At 38.9% G+C, this 21,910-nt stretch overlaps 1 protein-coding gene across 3 annotated transcripts in view; it reads left to right on the plus strand.

Annotated features, from left to right (window-relative positions):
• The window catches only part of sorcs2 (sortilin-related VPS10 domain containing receptor 2), a 353,182-nt gene that overhangs the window by 91,403 nt on the left and 239,869 nt on the right, over positions 1 to 21,910 (plus strand). For all 3 annotated transcript variants that reach the window (XM_063470278.1, XM_063470277.1, XM_063470279.1), the window contains exon 2: positions 1,968 to 2,035. In XM_063470278.1, coding sequence (XP_063326348.1) covers positions 1,968 to 2,035 — 68 coding nt within the window. The remainder of the gene's footprint in view (positions 1 to 1,967; positions 2,036 to 21,910) is intronic.

The following is a 21,910-nucleotide window of genomic DNA, read 5'->3' on the forward strand; positions in this document are numbered from 1 at the left end:
GGAGAAAATTACACACGATATAATTTGGGATGGGAATTATTACGAATTTAGCAGTTCCAATATTGATTTCATTTATGGATTTGATTCCTTATCAATTCTCATTGGGTTCTCACTTACTCTAAGTCACCACCACTAAACAGCATATCAAAGGCATTAGATTCAGGTGACCCTGAATCCTCCCTTACTTATGCTGCAATAGGTGTTGGCTGCTGGAGCATTCCCATGATGCACTGAGTATTATTTTCAGTTACCTTTCTCACTCACTCTGTGTTAATAGACCTCTCTCCATTGAATCACACTTGTTATTAATCTCTCGCTCTCTTCCACAGCATGTCTTTTGTCCCGTCTTCCTTCTCTCACCCCAACCAGTCGCGGCAGATGGCTGCCCCTCCACGAGCCTGGTTCTGCTAAAAGTTTCTTCCTGTTAAAAGGAAGTTTTTCCTTCCCACTGTCACCAAAGTGCTTGCTCATAGGGAGTAATGTGATTGTTGGGGGGTTTTTTTCTATGTATTATTGTGAGGTCGCCTTGAGGTGACTGTTGTTGTGGTTTGGTGCTGTATAAATAGAATTGAATTGAATTACATTTATGCAAATGAATTGCATGCTGTGTGGTTAAATATTTGTATGTTGAAGGTCGGGGCGAGGGTGGTTCAGAGGGTTGGTTAGTTCATCTTGTAACCGGAAGGTTGCCGGTTCAATCCCCGACTCTGTCTGTCTTAGTCGTCATGTCCTTGAGCAAGACACTTCACCTACTACCTACTGGAGATGGCCAGAGGGGCCGATGGCGCGATATGGCAGCCTCGCTTCTGTCAGTCTGCAGCTGTGGCTGCAACTGTAGCTTGCATCCACCAGTGTGTGAATGTGAGAGTGAATGAATAGTGGGATTGTAAAGTACTGAGGGTCTCAAAAAGTGCTATATAAATGCAATCCATTATTATTATTTCCGCTCTTTGCTGTGGTCAGTATTGGGATCATTACTCAAAATGTAAGTAATGTATTGCACAAATTACACAGAAAACTTTTCTTAATAGTAATGCAATACATTACTCAATTACTCTCAGGAGAAAGTAATTTGTTTTACACTTTACTCATTGCTTTACTTTTGCGTTTCTCCGTAACACGATCATTGTCTCATAATTACCATTTAACAACACAAACCTAAAGGCTAAAATTCCTAGTTACCCTGCTAGTGTATTAAATGCATTATTCTCATTTTGTTCATGTAGAAGTTACCCGTTGGGTCAAAGATATTATGATGCCACTTGCCACAAACCTGCCACCTGCACCCTGAAATACAACTGTACCTCTCTCTCTCTCCCTCTCTCTCTGACAAGTTATAAATGAGTGTGAGGAAAAGTAAACAGATGACAGCTGTGATTAGAGGCCTGGTTCTGCATTGCTTTGATGTAAAAAATGATGTATGTCACTGGTGTCAGAATAATCCCACGTATAACCATGCAATCAAAACCATGTGTAACCACAGTCTGCATGAAGGTATGGACATTAGCATTCAGGAAACAAAGACTGCAGGTGAAAGCACTGCTAAGGTCGGCCACACTGCTAGCTAATGCTAACTAATGTGATACGGGGTGTGGTTGCTGTTTGCAGTGTTATAGGTTGCGGAAAGTGATCTATATTGATCAGAGATGAGTGTAATTAATAGTTTCAAATAGCTTTAACCTAATCTGTTTGATTATGCTCAGATCAGATTTTTTCCCCTTTAAACAGCTAGTTTATTAGTCACGACAACATTATTAGTACAAAACAAACTAGAATTTCCACCAAAAGTCCACCTTAGTGACTTGAAGTAGTGCAGATAAAGCCTCGCCTTGTCATCATGTTGAGGTTATGGGTAGCTGCTTGTAAGTCTAATCTCAGCTACCTAAAACTTAGCTCTAATTTCACTAACTAAAAAGTTCTCTAAATAACTGTCTAAATGTCTCTCTCTCCATCGTGTCTTTTTGCAGGTCATCCTTATCCTAACCAAGTACTACCACGCTGACTCCACCAAGGTCCTGGAAAGCTCACTGTGGAGGTAAGCTGATCGTTTAGACACCATGTTTGCTCTTGCTGGATGTCTTTATGTCATGTCTGGCCCCACTGTCGTGCAGACCTTTCATCAGCAAATCGCTTCCCTTGAACAGGAAGGTCAGCACTGGTCTAGTTATCTCTCCGCTGTGCCTCTTCAAGGAGACAAGGGTGAGACAAGGGTGAAACAGAGCGCTAGGGCGGACAAAACATCAGCAGGCAGCTACAACTAAAGTGGTGGACCGGAGAGTGGCGCTGTGAGGCCAGAGTGGGCATCTGTTTGGGCAGATAGCATATCAGCATGGCACAGGGCAGGATGGCTGGCAACAGCAGTGCCAGGGAAAGGGGTCAAGTCTGGCTGGCACTGCTTCCTCTATTTAGCAAAGCACTTGCTCACCAAAAACCCTTCTCACTTCTCTCACATTTAAACAGTGGAAAATAAAATGTATCCATTCCACACCACTTGACAACAAGTACATCTTGTTTGCAGACATATATTCCCATAGAATATTAACCTTCAACTAAATTTACTTCCTCTCCCACAGCTTTCTGAGTGTTGAAATGGAACTGAGCCTGACCTTGTAGATAACGGCGTAGAGGGACTTAATTATATTCAAATTTCCTAATAAAAACTTAGAACAATAGACAAAATATTAGCTAAAATTAGACATCTAGAAGATATTCATATAGAGCAAAATGTGTCTGATGATTGTACTTAATTCATGCTATTCACCTCACCGAGGTCTCCATGACTTCAAAGCGTCAGCCTCTCATTAGCTCTGACTGTTTGTCCCCCCGGACGACTGATATGAATAATGTACATATTTTTCCCCTTCCCCTGTTGATGTTTTAATTGTTGCACTGTATGAATAATGCTGGGGACTCTCTACTGGACAGCTCATTCAAGAAAGAAAAAATCCTCCAAATCACTGCCAGTTTAGATCCAGTTCACACTGAATTTAGAGAGAGGAGAAGCTGGCCTCCTGCCTGCTGCCATCACTGTCCAAAAACAGGAATTTCCATGAAATTAGCAGGATCCATACAGCTCTCTGACCGTGTCTTGTTAGGCATTATCTGTGGGGTGTAACTCAAATCCTTTGTAGCTGTTAGTTTGGGATGGTGCATAGACAACCACATTTCTACGGCCTATAGGCTTTGAAGTCCCAAGGCTGTAGGATCAAATGAGAAAGATGGGGGAGGATGAATGGGTTTGCCGTCTTACCCTGTCAGGTGGTGTTCATCTAGAAGCCAGGTTTCACACAGGGGTAAAGTTAACAACAGTGAGAGGAGAAAAGAATTTCCAGGACAGATGAGTTAATGAACTGAGGTCGTATTATCGCCTGAGTGCTATAGGCTTTTCTTGTGACTATAAGTAAAATATACTGGTACCTAGTGGAACACTTTCACTTAATATTTATGACTGACCTAACAATCTTGGATACAAATTAGTCAGTATGATTCATTTCTATTCTTAAAAAAAGGACCAAAGTTAGCATTAAGATTCTGCTGTATTTACTAGTAACAGTGATTCATTGTCCTATGATGGCCTTGAATGCTTGACCCCGACGCTTCACACACTAACCATTTTCATTTAGGAATAACTGTTTGACTGTCAGAAAAAGCAGTTTAACAAAATGACCTAAACTCAAGCGCTGCTTACTGACTTTTTGAGACGCTTTTAATTGGATTTGGGGGACAGCTGACAAAAATCAAGAATGACATCCACATTCAATCCTGTTGCACAGAAAGGCAGACATTTTAATTATGGAGATGTCTGGTGTGATGGAACTTGAAGTCAAGTCTTTGATCCATGAAAGTGGTTTGACAGTGGACACAAAGCTAGATTTGTGCCCATTGTATTCAACTTGTACTGTTTTTGTTACTGTTTGGTTAATTTTAGTCACCAAAACTACTTGGTTAGGTGTATATCAGAGTGACAAGGCATTGTGTGACAGACCTGGGACTTGTTCTACAGGTAACCAAAGCAATGTATAAGATGCCTGAATTGCTATATTGCCTTAATATGTGCTTGCATAATGACAGTAAAGAGCCTTGAATCTTGAATTGAAAACATATGTTCAAATGTTTCTGTGAGACTAGACTGGTACACTGAATGCTAAAGATCATCCGTGAGTAACCGTGACTTACCAAAACAAAGGCATAAACATGTCGTGATGTGGTTACCTTGGAGAAAACATGGGAAAGACCTCTAAGCCATTGGCTAACTGTACACATTGAGCTGCCTTGCAGTTTTTCTCCAACAGTCAAGACTGTTTTCTTTTAATCAAACAGATAAACAAGTGGTAATCTTGTAGTTTAACAAAATCCTTATTTTTCTTTGTCTTATTCCTTATATTTATCTTTATATTTATTCTGGAAGACACTGGAGGATTTCTACATGTCTGTCTTTCATTTTGGTATGACTGGCTCAAGGACCCATGCTATAACATGGCTGATAAAACGGCTCCAAACATCTTGACTCATGAGAATGGCTCTTTGTGAAGGGAGAAGGGAAAAGTGGCAACAGACCTGAATCTTTTACTTGTGTTTCCACAAGTCCACGTGTTAAAATAGATTATTTACTTGTACAAAGATTACTCAGATTCATCCGTGTAAGGCAACGTGAATATCTCTTGGCAACAGGTTGTCTTTCCCTGATTCATTGTCTTTTCATTTTGTTTAGGCCTCGGCCAATAATTGCTTATGTATCAGCAGTAATGTCATAATATTTTTCCATTCGCCAGAGTTGCAGTCAGAGTTTTGTACTACTGTGGGTTAGGTGTTTTAGCTCTAAGCAACTAAGGTCTAAATGTGATGTCTGAACATGTGTTTTGAATGTCCACCTTCAAGCCTGTAGATAAAACCAGTTTTCTTTGCCTCCTGCTCGCTGCTCTAATCTCCCTGCAAGAACTCTGAAGCTTTGTTTGTCTTTGTAGTCTTGACACACTTTGACTTTTTGAAAACATGCTTGGTGTTACATACAAAAACTAGCTGAAACTTTGCTGAAAGGGTAACATAATTTCTAAATCCTGCTCATTCTGGCTCTTTTAAAATACTTAAAGTAGCCAGTCAAACGAAAATATGTGTTATTATCAGATTGTCAATTCTGGTAAAACATTCATTTAATTACCTTTAAAGCTACTTTTGGCTGCTGCTTAATTTGACAAAGGCTTGCCACAGCACATCGCAGTGTTGCGTTCTTGATTTGGCAGTTTTATCTTTTTTTTAATTTTTTTTACACTGGATGTCCTTCCTGTTGTAACCCTAAAAGAATTTGTGTTTCTTCCCAGGACTCACCCATGGATCGTTGCTCATAAGGCAAATGTGGAAACCACAACACTATGGAGTCAGGCTCAAATCAAAACGTTTAGTGCTTTAATTTCAAGATATGAACATGAATTAAATAGCTAGCTACTGGAAGCACCGATGACCCTATATAATGTAAAAATGTTCTACTCCATCACTCAGCTTTTAATATTTTTCAGTCCAGGCCTCTAAAGCGTTTGACAATGGCAGACGGTGGAGAGAATGCAAGGCAATACATAAACCCATGATATATTCCCACTCAGTCTTGCTCAAGGACACCAAAACAGGATATATAAGGTCTTCTACCATGTTTTATTTATTTATTTATTTATTTTTTACATCAGGTAGAGCTTCAGAGCAAACAGAAAGAAAGGCGCTTGGAGATTAGGCAAAGATGTGAGGATTTTGCCAGTGCATTACCAAACAACGTGATGACTGCAGGCTGACAGAACTCATCTTTAGACTCTGTGTTGCTCTGAGTGGAGCCATGAAATACTCAGTAAACCTTTTTGATCCTCACACTGAAGGAGCAGATGTGCACTTCACTTTTTTTGGCTTTGAATACTCCGTGCAAGTGTTTCTTATTTTTAGATGATACGTAGAACTTCACATGTTGGGCAGAGTCTGTCCTCTGTTTGTGATCTGGTGGAGAGTATGTGTTACAATGTGATATTTTGGTCAGATTATGAGTGAATTCATGTTTAGACATGTTAAAAACAAATAAAAGGAGGATACATACTACAATTGCTCTTGTTGCACACTGGTTCAAACACTGGCTGTTTAAAGCTTCACCTCTTAAAGCTACTGCTTATGGGACTGCAGCTCACACTAGTCAAATGCAAGCATTTTTAACCTCAGTTTTGCTTTAAAATATATTTAGCCCCAACTAAACTTTTACTACTTTATTTCCTAAAATAAATATTTAATTGCACTTTAAAAACCCATGTTGGTCACATTTTCACTTTCTCATCCATTACTCTAAAATGATCTAACCCAGGATACCAATATGTAATCCATGTCCTCCTATGCTCATCACACACTCCCATAAACACGGTTTTGGTGTTAGAGTGGAGGGGGTATTTATAATTCATGCCATCTTCTCACATCTTTTGAAGAGGCGAAGAGGGCTAGTAGCCATCGTGCTGGGGGGCTTCACTGTTTCATTATGGATGAATAGATCGTCTGACAGCCTGGCACTTCTATGTACAGTACATCAAGCACACCATGGTTTCACAAACACAACTGCTGACAGTATGCGCATCATGTACTGCTCAGTTGTCAGATATGCACAACTGTCTTATCAACTATAACCACAGAGCCAGTTTTTATAGATGATGTTCAATTTCAAAATAATAAATAAATATGGAAAACATTAGTTCAGCCAAAATGTAATTTTTTTGTGTAATATTATATATGTGTATGGATTTCTTTGTTTCTCTTTTTATTCATTTTCACTTCTAAGAGTATATTATAATGTATGTGGTTTCCAGTACTCTTTAAAGAAAAGTAAGAGGAGTTAATAAACAACCTTATAGTAAAGTACCTTACTAACCTTTGCAAATGATCAGTTAGCTGTTTTACAGCTAGTGTTACAAAATTTTTTAAGATAAAAGACAAATGAAGATTAGCCTATAATTAGCTTCACAGCTACAGTGATGGCTTTTTAAGTAATAGTTTAATTAATTATGTGTATTTTGACTTTGTTGCCATGATGCCAGGTCTCTCTTGAAAATGAGATTTTTAATCTCAATGAGATTTTTTACCTGGATAAATAAAGGACTAAAAATTACTGACACCTTGAAGGCCTGTGATAGATAATGGAGATAGATTCATCATGAAGGTAAGATAAAAGATAAGATTAAAACATTAACAAATTTTATTTGTAATGAAATTCATGATGTCATTACAAGTTATGGTTAAACACAACCCTGACTCTTTGTCAGCTTGGCTACAGAGCTGAAAAGAATGAGGATGTCTAGGACAGAGGGCGATGGACTCTTTGACCACATTTTAACACAATATTGGGGAGTGAAAAGGAAGTAGAAGAATGCATGAGGAATGCAGATGAAGTGTATTTCTGCCAGTTCTTAAGAACAAGAGTGATGTGCAGTGGTGTTGTAAGTAAAAGAGGGATAACAATGATGAGCCATATGATGAAGCTATGAGAAAGCAAGGTTAAGAAGAGTAGTGACAATCAGTGAGCAGCATTATAGCTTCATGCACTACAGAACAATACAGATGCAATGTTTTTGGTTTAAGACTGTTGATGGAGACACCTAGAGGACAGCAACACTGTCTTGAGGTGTGCGGTAGCAATGATTCAAGTTAGGAGTGCGATTACATCTCTGAGCCACTTCCTGCTTGCAGTGGTGATTGGCAGATAAACAGATGAGGTCAGGCTGAAGTCTCTGTGGACTATGACATTCATAGATGACATTGTGAATTGTAGCGAGGTGGCAGCGCTGAAGATATTAAGATTTCCACTAGGAGTGAACATGATGGAGAAGATTATAAAAGAGTATATAAGAAGGACAGCTCAGGATGACCAGTTTAGAGACAAAGTTAGTGAAGCAAATTATGGACTTCTATAAATTTAAACAGCTACCTTGTGACTCACAGTAAAGTCAAGATGGGCTGAAGCCATCTTTTTTATACACTCCGTCAATGCCCTGGAATAAGCAGGGAAAGTCTTGCAAGAATTGGAAATCCTACAGGTGCTGAAGCATCTGCTCGTATTGTTGGATATGCAAGCAGGTGGTTTTAAAGTTATGGCTGATCAAAGCAGTGAGCGACAGTAACATAGAGAGGCAAGTAGAAAGTACAGAGGCAGTGAAACCAGCGATAAATCCATACTGCTACAGCTGATTGTGTATCTTTGTTTTAATTTGACTCAGTGTTTTGAAGTTGTTGCTTTGAGGCTTTTTGAGTCCAGGGGTAGCATCACAGCTCTAGCTCACTTCCCACTTTGATGCCTCCTTAATCAGTTTGTTTCAGAAGCGGAGTGTGTGTGTGTGCAACCTTACACACACGCACAGTCATTCCACCATTACAAATGTGTTGATGATTAGCTCTCCCTGGGGTCCAGATCACATTTCCCCAAACTAAACCATGAGAGAGCCACAAAGTAGAAACACACGCTTTTGGGCTTAATCAAGACAGCATGTTTCATTTCCCTTGTCCTTCTCTTTCCTTCTTCAACTCATCCTCCCCTCACTTCAACTTTATTTATTTTAGATTAATTCAGAACATTTTATTTCTTTCCCTTCTGTCTCTTTGTTCTCTGTGTTTCTGCCTCCGTCCAGATGGTCAGGGGTGGTGTAAATACTTAATCGAGGCTAGAGCATCGTCTTCCCTTCATCCCTACACACTTCACCTCCACCACCTCATCACCTCCCTCTTTCATGAATATTTCACAGCCTGGAGAGAAAGACAAAGAGAGGGAGAGAAGGAAAAAGACAGAGGTCTGCTGGTTACTTAAGATGGTAAGCAGACAGTCTGTTCTCTAAACACAAATGGTTCAGACCAGAAAACAGCTCTCTGGGGTCTTACCAATGTCCTGAGAGGATCTAGATCTGTATAAAACTTATTGAAACATTAAAATAAACAAAGTAATCTTAAACCATACTAAAGATTTAGAAACATTCTGATTAAATTACTTGATGAAAGAGTGTAAAGAAGGTATGGCACGACATAGAAAAGCCATCTCTATAGGACAAGACTCGACTCCCATCTGCATCTAAAGGACAAAGGTCACTTTTTCGAGGATGCCAATGTTCACATTTTGGACAGAGAAGACAGATGGTTTGAAAGAGGAGTGAAAGAAGGCATCGATGTCCACCGTGAACAACCATCTTTGAACAGAAGTGGTGGCTTACGACACCAACTGTCTGCCATCTAAAATCAAGTTTTGAGATCCCTTCCCAGACGCTTTAACTCAGTTCTTGGGTCATTTGACCTCAGTAGATCACATGATAGGGTGGGGCTAGTCTTAATAAAAATATTAAATGCGACTCTTGCTGTACTGTTGGAATTTGCACCACTGAAACAGGCTGAACCGATTAAAGCAATTATTTGGAAGATTTTTGAAACCCAAACACAAAATACACTCATGACAGCAGCTAGCAATGTGGGATAGGAAAGCAATGAGAAAGTAAGCACTGATTGCACTGTGTTCTGTTTTTATTCAGCACATAATCATTTCTGCAATATTTCACAAGTGCAACACTTACAAATGAATCTCACTGAAATACTCTGAAAATGGAGAGACAGTATATTCTAGGAACTCATTCTTGTTTTAGACATACTCATGTGTGACCCCCTCATTCATTCGACCTGTATTTTTTTAATGCTCTTCTGATATGAAACCAAAACACAAGCCATTACCAAAAGGCACCAATCAATGTAAAAAAGAATTTGGTAAGATATTTTTTTCTTCTCCAAAGTTAGCAGTGATTTTCCCCTAAAAAGTGAACATATAAGCATTTGTTTTGCATATGAAACATCATCAGACAAATTATAATTGTAAAAAGTAATATTAAGCACTTTAAACAAAAGGCCATAGTCTTTCTACCATTTATTGAAATTTGTTGGCAATAAGCAACAAATACACTGTAAAATAACATTTAAAGTTTGGGGTGCGATGCTTACAAAACAAGCAGAATATGGAGGCGGGGCTTAGTAGATGGAGATTGATGGAAAGGATGGTGGAGGAAACCTCACAATCTGATTGGTCCTGCAACGTGGCCATGTATAGTACATTATACCATACAGTCTTTGTTAGTGGGAAATAAATAAATATACATCATGCAGTTTTTCCACCTTTCACCCACCAAACTCCCCATCAAAGAAGGGCTTAATGACTGACTCTTTTTTTGTGGGAAATCTTTCAATTCAATTCAATTTTATTTATACAGCGCCAAATCACAACAACAGTCACCTTTAAGGTGCTTTATATTGTAAGTGGATTAACACTTTGAGAAAAAGCAATAATGCATAGAGAGAAAAACCCACCAATCATATGACCCCCTATAAGGAAGCACTTTGGCGATAGTGGGAAGAAAAAACTCCCTCTTAACTAGGGATGGGTATTGATAAGATTTTCACGATTCCGATTCCATTTTCGATTCTGTTTAACGATTCGATTCTTTATCGATTCTCTTATTGATTCTTTTTTTAAAAAAAGGAGAACACTAAGGTCGATTAGCTTAGAACTTTGTTTTATATCTTCTCTTTGAACAAGATAGAAATTTAGGAGTAGCATGGCCTTACAAACCCAACAGTGAGATCTTAAGAGATCCACAGCCTATGGCTCTTCAATGGGGTGTCACAGGGTCCCCAGAAAAAAAAATTGTAAATGTAAAATAATAAAATAAATATACTTCTGTAGCAATAACAAAGTATAACATAAATTATTCTGTAGCAATTACACAAGAATATCCAGTAATGTCCCTGCCTACAATTAAACACATTTACTTACCGAAAATCGGGGGCATCTGCTGTGGCAAATGGGTGCAAGCCTTTGACCACAAACTTAGTCACTGCTCGGTGACATTCGTCTATCCTGGCCTGAAAGGAGACGCTACCGGTAGACTGCAGCGACAGCTGCCAGCGAGCGCCAGCCAGACTCTGTCTGTCTCTCTCATCATGTTCACCTAAATGGAGCGCACAGTAAAGGCAGGTTTTGTAATAAGGCAGATCGCGCTAACATAATATGCACTGTTAGTTGATTATTTACCTGCCGCATTAACGGGAGAGGACGTGCAAACATTACCGCTGCTGCTGGGTTGAGATTCACGAGTCCGGAGCGGAATTAAAAACACAACATTCATTTAAGGTCATCGCGTGTTTTGTGAGCAAATGCTTTTGCATATTCATAGTGTTTCCTCCCATAATGAAATATCTACTTTGCAAGTATTGCAAGTTGCCCTGTTGTCATCCGTTCTCGTAAAGTATAACCAAACTTTTGAGAGTTTGAGCCGCTTAGGCGCCATGTTTCCTGCCAGGTAAATGACACTCCGCAACGTGGTGATGTAATTCGGGGCGACTGGAATTGATAAGGGAATCGTTTGCAAAAATGGCAAACAATTCCAAGGAATTGAAACAGTGGGAACCGGTTCTCAACAAGAACCAGGTTTCGATACCCATTCCTACTCTTAACAGAAAGAAACCTCCGGCAGAACCAGGCTCAGGGAGGGGCGGCCATCTGCTTCGACCAGTTGAGGTGAGAGAAGGAAGATAGGATTAAAGACATGCTGTGGAAGAGAACCAGAGATTAATAACAAGTATGATTCAATGCAGATCTGAGTTTCCTAGCCCTGCAAGATGTCACCTGACATTAAAAAATGAAATATAATTGCAGAATGTAAAACTTTTAACAAGACATGGATTTCAAAGTATTTGTCGGTTTTGTTGTTGTTGTTTTTTTACTGATATCAGAGGTAAATGTGATTAGTTTGTGGAGAGCACATTGTTCTGTTTATAAACTTTAATTTTAACCACCATTATGTGACTAAACATGCAGAGTAAAACAAAAACTTGAATGAGCCAAAGTAAATGTGCACATGTGAACTATTGCTAGCAAAGCTGCGTAAGCATCAAGGATTTCTTACCAAGGATTACACATCCAGGGATGGAGCAGTCATCCCAGCTTTGTGATTTCCCCAAAAAATCACAATAACAAGTAAGCTTTTCTCAAAGTGTTAATCCACTTTTTCAAGTTAAAAAATAAGAGGATTCTTTTCACTGAATACAAAAAACACTACAAATGGAGTAATTAAACAACAATAAGCAACAATTAGCAATAGCACTTTGTATAAAGTTGAAAGTCTATGACATTTTGCAGAAACATGCAATTTTTTGTTCACAAATGTTTTTTGGAATGTTGATTAATTAGTTTTTTGACTATGTCTGTTTTGTTTTTCATTGTCTGATTGTAACATCTACTCTAATAAGTAGCACTTTATAAAGAAATAGAAATACTACTGAGCAGAACTGAGTTCAATTTATTGGTGCAGTGCCAACACTTTCAGTTTCTCATGTGGACCTTTGGGAAAATTAACTGCCCACGCCTCTATTACATGTATGTTATGCACATGTTTCCATATGTTTTTGGGTAGCAGTCAGATCATTTTCACACTGCTGCAGCTGAGCAGGGCCATGAGCCCAACCATCTGGAAAACGTTTCCCATTTCCTCAAACATTCTTCCTGCAACAAATACATGTCCACAACTGCACACAGCTGGAAGAGAGCAGGAGAGAGGGAAAAAGTGAGAGTTCATAGCCAGAGAGTTCAAGGCTGTCATGCAATCATTCTTTCTTTGTCACCACTATCTGCCTTCCATTTTTTATCTTTCTGCTAAAAGCTACTATCTAAAAGGACACTCTGAATTCTGGACCACATACTGTAGAATAATGCACATCAAACCTGTTTAACCTTTTGCATTTGGTGCTCAAAATATAGATTACTTTGTCTACTTTTTATTCTCTTTATTATGTAACTGTCCTATCTTTTTAATGTACCCGTCTTGGTTCGGCCATTACAGGGAAAAAAAGTATTCAGTCACTTAAAACGCAAATCTACGGGCTGCTGTTAAAGAAAAGAATATGCAAGCAAGGCTTTACCCTGACAAGCAAGGCGTGTCAGGGTAAAGCCAAAGTTTCAGTTGAAAAATATTTTGTTTTGCATGATCAGCAGGGTGGGGACAAGTTGGCTGGAAATTATCTGGAAGTACACACTCTTGTTTAAACATGTACACACACAAACAAAGTCTAAGATGTATACAGCAGAAAACAGAAACTGATCCTTTAGTTTGTACCTGGAGCAGGTTTGCTCTCTCAGCTGACGACAGACACAGTGACACCCGCAATGAAAAACAATCACACAGCCTACAAGTTTGGTAGTTTTTTCCCCCGCCAAAACTGCTTCTGGAATGAAATGACAGGTGTGTGTGTGTGAATGTGTGTGATAATGGCTGGCAGTTCGCTCTAATCTAATAAAAGCAGTTGATGTATTTGGATGGGTTTTGATTGTATAACTATAAACCTGAAACTCCCCATTTGGCCAATGGTAGTCAGTGCTAAGTAGCTTCGAGTGTTGTAAACCAACACCTTGTACCATAATTACTGTACAATACAAGGGTGCGTGAATGATTTGGTTAAGTGGGAATGAAGGTGAAGAAAGTTGGGACTTTAGAGGAAGGACTGTGGTCTTGAATATTTCATTTATTATGGAGAATCCAGATTTCCTGTTGGCACAGCATTGTTCTACTTTTATTGACATAAAAAGACAACATAAGGTCCAAAATAATATTTCCTATTGAAGCTCAAAAAATGGTTCAAGGAATATGTTTTTGCTTACAAGCTACTTTAAACAAGTGTGTGTCATTCTATGCACTTGTGTTTACTCAGTTATGAAACACGTGACTGACAGGGGTATTCGCTAGGATTTCTGCAAGCTGTGAAATAAGACTGTCATCATAAAGCTTTTCATGTTTTAGTACCTTTTTTAGAAGATTTGAAAAAAGAAAGCGAGTGTGTCAGAACAAGGATTCATCTAAAAGCTGCAGGACAGTCGCTCTCCAGGACTGGAGTTGGACACCCCTGCCCTAATACATCAAGTAGTCCATCAAGTAGACGATACTAAAGGCATTGTAAGAGAGACTTGGTACTCGAAAAGTCTTCTTCTTATTCCAGCTGCTCCATTTAGGGGTCACCACAGCAAGTGGTCTGCCTTTTCCTCACCCTATCACCAGTCCTATTCTGTCACACAAACTCTCTGCTTGTCCTGCTTCACTACATGGACCTCTTCTGAGGTCTTCCTGTTGTCCTCCTGCCTGACAGCTCCCTCTTCAACCTTTTCTCTTTAACTTTGTTTCCAAACCGCTCACCATGAGCTGTCCCTCTGATATACTCATTGTCCGTTCTGGTCAGTCCCTGTGAAAATCTTAACATCTTTAAGGTTCTCACTGACAAACGTCAGTGAGTTACTCCACCTCTGTCTTTTTGTCAGCAAACCATACATCATGGCAGCTCTCAGTACCATCTTGTAAACTTCCTTTTCACTCCTGCTGGTATCCTTCTCTCACAATTCACCCCTGACGTTCACCTCAATCCACTCCACCCTGCCTGCACTCCTCTCTTGTGCACTCTCCATAGTTTTGGATGTTTTAACCCAAGTATTTAAACTCATCTACCTTCACTAACTCTACTCACTCCATGTTCGCCTTTCCACATGCTTCCCTCTCATTGACAAACTTACTGACTTTCATTTCTCTTCCCTTCAGTGCATATCTCCACCTCTCAGAGTGTTCATTTACCTGCTTCAAGCATGTCCTTTTAGCTTAGCAATTAGGAGTTGATCGAATTGTTTTAATACCAACAGGAATGCTCGGTAAAACAACAGCCTATTCTCAGTACCAGAGCATCCAATACTGTTGGTGCAACAGTGCTGTTAGCATCTCAGAGAGACACACAAGATGGCTTTTATTATTGTTGTGATACACCAGGTTATGGCAACAGCAGGCTCTACCTCAGAACCTCTTAAATATAGAGATGGTTATTGAGGACATTTAAATACACTAGCTAGCTAAAAAAGTCAGTTTTCAACTGTACAGAGACATATTGTAACCCATACCCCGATCTTTTCCTAATTCTAATCAATACGTTTAACTTACCTGTTTTAGGTTTCTAAACCAAAGACAAAAAATAAAAATGAAATTAAAGTCAGCAAAACAAAACACAGTACAAAACAAAAGCTTCCAACCTGGCCGAGAAACTTAAGCTAGCACCCTCCTAACCCTTCTCTTAATACTGACTTCATGTTTGGGATTTGTTTTAAGAGAAGTTGTAAATTTTCACTATAACCACAACAATGAGCTTTAAGATTTCTTTAAGATTTAGAGAGCTGGTAATAAATTAAGTAATAAATAAAGTAATAAATACTCAGCATTAATATCCTTTTGTCCTAATTATTTTCTCTGGAATCATAAGAGCATCAATTTATGTACAGAAGGCAGTGGACCCTGGGCACCTGTAACAAATCTCTAAAGCTGAAGCTGAGAACAAAGAAGAGAAGTTGAAGACTGTGTCCTCACAAAGCCTGACATTCCACAGGAGGTACCATTCTTTCACCAGGCACACACACACACACACACACACTGTCACACCAGAGTGGGCGAACTCTTTTATCTGAATAGCCTTGGCATTCCCCATCTCTCCATCATCAGTAGCAGTTTAGTGGTCACACAGAGCTCTTCATAAAGTTTATTTATGAGGTCATAAATGATGGCCAGGTGGCCATCATCAGAACAATGAGCCTTTCAATAACAAGGCACGGATAATTACCATAAAACAATGGACATTACTGCCTTAATGATGTTGTTAAGATATGCGCACTGCAACCATTGTATGAGCTTCTGATGTGAAGTTGTGGGCCTGACCGAGGATGCAGGCAGGAGGGTTAGGCACTTTTTCTAAGCATGCATGATGAAGTGAAATGGTGACTGGTGGTTCTGTGAAGTATGAGAAGAGTGCTGAGTCAAGAAATTACATAACATCTTTAGAGGGCACCTGATTTATTCAAATAAAGGAAGTGTTTCAAGTGTTTGATTCTGTTCATCTGGACGTAGCGTTTTCAGTGAGAGAAACGTTTCGTCACTCATCCAAGTGACTTCTTCAGTCTCAGCTGACTGCAGGTTTCGCCAATCTTATAAACAGTACACTGCATAATGACTGAAACTAGCACCACTGAAGGAACAATGAGCTGGGAGGTCAGTTCCTTGATCATTAATATGCAAATTCTCATGACCATTGATCAACAACCATTGATCAAAGCTTTTTCTGTTCCATTTCAGAGCTATTTGCTAACTAGCTAACAAGTTGCTAAATTAACAGCTGCCGGAACTTATAGCTGGCTGGTTATCAGCTGACTAAGGTACTCACCTGTGAAAACCAATGATGGCTGAGGAAGTTAAGGAAATTAAAAAGTCGCTTGACTTCCTTCAAATTGCTTGACAGTGACAAAGAGGAATATAAAATGGGTGTTGTGGCTAACAGCTTTAAATAATTCTTTCTCGTTGTTGACCAAATTTAGCAAGAAAAATCACTGATCCTGGGCTAACACAGGGAAATCTGGATACTTTGATAGGTAGAAATCTTTTCTCAGTGTTCCTCGTGGCTATGAATGAAAAGGAAATTTTCAAATCTAATAATAAGAAATCTTAAGATTGTAATGATATTTGTATGTCTTTGCTTAAAAAAAGGTCACTGAGGGCATTAAAAAAACCCTTTACATACATTTTTAATCTATTATTTCAAGCCTATGTATTTCCTGACAAAATGAAAACAGTAAAAATTATGCCACAGCTCAAATCTGGCAACAGACACCACTTTACAAACTACAAGCATGTTTCTTTAATACTTCAGTTTTCAAAAACCCTTGAAAACCTGTTTTGCAAAAGTATGCCAGTAAGTATGGGATTAACTCTAAATCACTATTATCATTATTAGACTCAATAGATTACATCACAAACTCAATAGATAAAAGCAAACAACAAAAAAAACCCCAAAACAACATCAAATCGACATACGTGTTAACAGTATTAAAACTTATACTGTGTAATATTTTCTGCTCTGCTGAGACTTATACTGGAAGAGATGACTACACAAATGAATAGTTGAATTGAAATTGAAAATTTGGCTTAATAAAAACAAATTATCATTAAATTTGAACAAAACTAATGTTATATGAAAATAGCAAACGAGGACGAGGAATACAGAGTTCGTCACGTCACGCTGTGCGCCAGGTATTGTTTACATGAGATGAACTGCAGAATGGCAGATATAGACTAAATACTGTTACTGTTAATCTTACTATCTTCAGGTTTTACACGCTTACATATACGCACGCAGTTACTGTCCCTCCATTTAGAAAGGCATTGGCATCACGGTGTAATTATTACGTGTAGTTGGTTTTTTCCTGTGTAATAATATTCAACATTGCTATCAATACATTTTTCAAAAAATGCCTCTCTGTGCAAAATGGGTTCAAAAAAATAAACAACTGTGGGATACTGTTTGTCCGTGATTTGAACAGGGGGAACAAATTGTGGCAGGATCAGCCTGATATTATTTGTATCCCAGGGTAACTTTACTGTATAAAGAGCTAACATCTCCAAAATGTCAGGAGTAGTTAGTCATTACAAGAAGTGTTTGTGAACTAAGAATCAAGAATGTGGGATACTGTTTGTCCGTGATTTGGAGTGCCCAGTGCGTGCTCCCGACGCAGGGGAAACTAATTCTATTGCGCAGAGACCTACCTTGGCACTTGTGCAGGTGGAGCCAAAGGGAAGATATGCTTCATCATATTTTCTAGTCTTTGGCTTGGAAGGAAGTTGGTTTGGAACCATATCTGGCGATGCTTCGTCTCCTGCTTTGCGTTTGTGGGGGAGCCCCGTCAAAAACCTGTCCATTATGCTAGCAGTGTCCAAGCTTTTTTTTTTTTCTTTTCATACCGCGCCCCCCTCCCCCCCGCAATTTCTCTCCACACTTTGGGAACGTCTGTTGTAGCACAACCTTGTGTGGCTCTTTTCACACATCTGCACAAACAGCATGCTAACGGTAAGCTAGCCAAGGACCCAGAGTGATGCTAAAGCTCAGTGAATCCTGATCCCAGCCCAGCAGTCAGACCCTGAACTTCAACAGGTAACAAATGGACTTCTACCTTTTCATCACTCTGAAGTCTCTTTGTGTGGGCTTTGTGCTCCTACCTAAATGCTAAGAAAGTGCGTGTATGTGTGTCCTCATTGCGATATGGATTTGTGTTGGTGTGTGGGACTGTAGCATATAGGTTTATATTGCGAGATGGTAATTATGAGACAATGCTTTTCAGCCCATCTTCCACAGAAATGCAAAAGTAATATAACGAGGAGTAAAACAAACAGCTTTGCTTTCTTTCTGGGTGTAATTAAGTAACATACTGAATTGCTTTTACGGAAAGTGTTCTGTGTAATATGCGTATTGTAATGTGTAATGTAATACGTATTAATTGTTTTGTAATAATGTCCCCAACATTGATTACAACCAAGAGGCAAAATACCAGATCACAGCATGCAATTTATGGTGGTGAGTCTCAAAGTGGATCCAATGAAATCCCGATAAGAATTCATAAGTGATGTTGAAAATGGACTAAGAATCACAAAATTATTATCAATTCTAATCCCTAGCTAGATGTCGGCTAGTTTTCCATTTCAACTTCATAATTAAAAACTTAAAAATTGCAATAACAGTTTTGTTTTGGGTTTTTTGGCTAATTGGAGGTAGCAAAATAAAGTTTATTTGCATAACGGGTTCTGTAATTTAATTCAGGTTTTTTTTGTGAAAAATGTTTTGCTATGCAAAGTTACAACTTGCCATTGGATTTGAACTGTACAGAAGGTTTTTAAAATGTCTGTAAAGTTTTACAGCAAGTCATCTTGGGCCCTTGGAACGTGCTCTGAGGTTCTTGGAGCAGTAAATGTAGCTTCTGTTCCTGAAGACAGTTAGCATGCTGGGCATCTCTCTGTGAAAGTGCTTCAGGGGAAAAGCATTATTACGTAATCTGAGCCAACATTTGTCTGTGCCAAAGAGGTGGCATTTGGTTAGACAGTGCAGCTGTAAAACCTTCCCTAAACTCTGTGGATAGTTCTGATCCAGAGCTTCTGAGCAGGCGACAGGATACAGGAATGTGTCCAAGCAAAGAGGGCTGATCCACTAAGTATGGCAAGGGCCATAACAGTCACGTGTTCTTATTAGGTAAAGACCTGCTGATGAGGGCCGGTTGAAGGTGGAGGACAGAGGGACAAAAGTTTGGCTCATTAACCCATGAACACTTTGAGGCAGTGGGCCTTCTATGTGAGATCCATAGCTGTCTTCAGAGATTAACAGATTGGCGGCCAATTTTACATTTGGCCAGGAACAGAGTGAAAGAGAGAGCAATCAGTGGAAACAAATGTGGGGTGTTACTATTGTTACAGAACTTTGTAAGGGCTGTTAGGGTGCTGAAATGACCAGCAGGATACTTTGCGATGTGATGAATCTCATCATGCTTCATCAAACAGTCTTATACTTGTTTTTTTTATTCTGATTTTCTCTATGTGTCTCTTTGGATTTAATTAAGGTATTTAGGTACATTTGAAATAAAATGTGTAAAATGATCCCTTTTTGTTAATCTTAAAAGGCTTGGATCTCTTGGATCCTTTTTGTGTTCCCTTTTCCCACCAAGCTTTATTAGGAAAAATGTAATTTAAAAAAACACACACATACATATCGAAATTAAATCCAGTTAAACTTCCAAATACAAATAAAGTGGCAGGAAAGAGTTCATTAGTTGTTTACACTAAGAAACAAAAAGGGCTGCACATGAAGGCTGGTGAGTCTAAAGCAAACAGGAGAAGACAGCTAGGGAAGCTGAGTGAGTTGTGATGAAAAACATAAAAAATAGGGATAACACAGACTAAATAAACACAATCCTAACCCAGAATGGGTATTACAAGCTAAAATGAACTTAATATAAGGGACAAATTGAAGGAAGTAAAAACACAGAAATGTTATACAAAGGTTATAAATAAATTAAAGAAAGTGTAATATAGTTAAATAACATTATAAGTACTGATGGGAATCAAGAACCAGTTCCCAGTGGGTATGGACATTGCTTTTATTTTTATTGCACAAAAAGGACTAGAGTGCGAAGTAGGAAGGATCATAGGAAAGGATCATAGCGTGATTAGCTTATCCAGAGCAGAAACAACTGTATTATGCTGCTAAAACAAGCAGCATAATGCTGTCTGTGCAAGCAGCTGCACAGACAGCATCATGCTAAGCTAGGCAAGTGGTAGCAAATCGATGAGCAGTCAGGTTGCAGCCTCTGTTTCTACCTGTTCATGTTTCTAACGTAGAAATCAAATCAAATCACTTTTATTGTCACATCACATTGCTGGTACACTGGTACAACACCTGTGAGTGAAATTCTTGTGTGCAAGCACAATAGAGATTCGTGTTGGTGTGTGAGACCGTAACCTCAGGTTTGTATTGTGAAATTGTAATTATGAGGTCATTTTACAGAGAAACACATAAATGTAATGTAACCAGTAGTGTAAAAATGTGTTCTCCTGGGAGTAATTAAGTAGCGTACTGCATTATTTTAAAGAAAAGCAATATGTCTAATAATTACTTTTGTTCAGTAATGACCCCAGCACTGATCACAAGAGAAGGGAAGGGAAATACCTCCAACATGCACAAACATGTGACCACACAGCATGCAGTTAATTTGCACAAATGCAAAGTCTTTGGATTTATGCAAATGGTGGTGACTCTCAAAGCAAAGCCAATGGGAACCCAAGGAGAATTGATAAAGAATCAAATCAATAGCTAAATTCTTATCAATACCCATGCCTAATTATAAGAATGTAGTATTGACAGCTGTGAATGTACTGAATTAAAGGCAGCTCACTGCACTCCATGCATATTCAGAAATCATATTTTAAAGAAAGACTGTATATATTCTCACAAACTCACATCCTGCTTTAACTCTCTAAGGAGTAAGTCATCATTGGTGGGAACCCCAGCCTCAGCCTTAGCTCTCACCCTAACCCTAACTCTAATCCTAGGCAAGCAGAATATTTGATTTTTGTTTTTATTCAAATTTTCTCACAAGTCTTGGCAGTTGAATAAAGGAAATAGTCATTCTGACAACACACATTAAAAAGTACTCACATTTTTGATATGTCTGCAAAATATAGTGCTGACTTAGACCTCAAAATCCCTTTGTTTCAAAACCTTACGACAGGTAACCTCTTTTAGCGATATTTGATACTGGTGAGCACATAATGGTCTGTATATTGACCTTTTAAGGTTTTGCAGTTTGTGTTATTATTTTAATGTATATTCACTGCCATATACATTAATATATGGTATATTATGCAGTCGATTCTGTGACATTAATTGTAAAATAAGAAAAAACTTAATCCTCGTGCAGTGAACTTTAAAACTAAGAGAGCCGTGGCACTGATAAAACCTTTAATTAATTCTACATAACAGTAGCTGAATACATCTGAGTAGCAAAATGCTTTTTTAGAATATCTGCAGCTTGGAGATGGAGTTTTACTTATCATACCTTGTGCAACTTGGGATTCTGCAGGAAGTGTGCTGGGATATTGAATTATAAAGTGAGAAGCTGAAAACCCAAGGCTTTGGCATAGAGAGAGAAAGAATTATTGAGTGACAAAGTTAAAAAAAAAATGCTCAGAGAGGTGTGAGGGCGGCGAAGAGACCGGTCTGGTGCATGAGGGCTTTGATAGTGGCAGGAGGAGGGCGGTGTGGTCAGAGATGCTTTCCTTCTCCTCCTACTGACCCCTTGGGGCCCACTTGTCAGTCTCCTTGACACACACACTCTGTCACAATTTCACACATGCTACCATATAGCTGGATTTGAAAGCAGGGTGAAAAGCTAAGCAAGACTCAAAACACGAACACATACAGTATATGGCCTGTATTCAAGATGGCTGCTCAGATGGTACAAGTTGCCAGCATCCTCCCACTCTAC

The sequence above is a fragment of the Pelmatolapia mariae genome, linkage group LG3_W, assembly GCF_036321145.2.
Source record: "Pelmatolapia mariae isolate MD_Pm_ZW linkage group LG3_W, Pm_UMD_F_2, whole genome shotgun sequence".
NCBI classification, from domain to species: domain Eukaryota; kingdom Metazoa; phylum Chordata; class Actinopteri; order Cichliformes; family Cichlidae; genus Pelmatolapia; species Pelmatolapia mariae.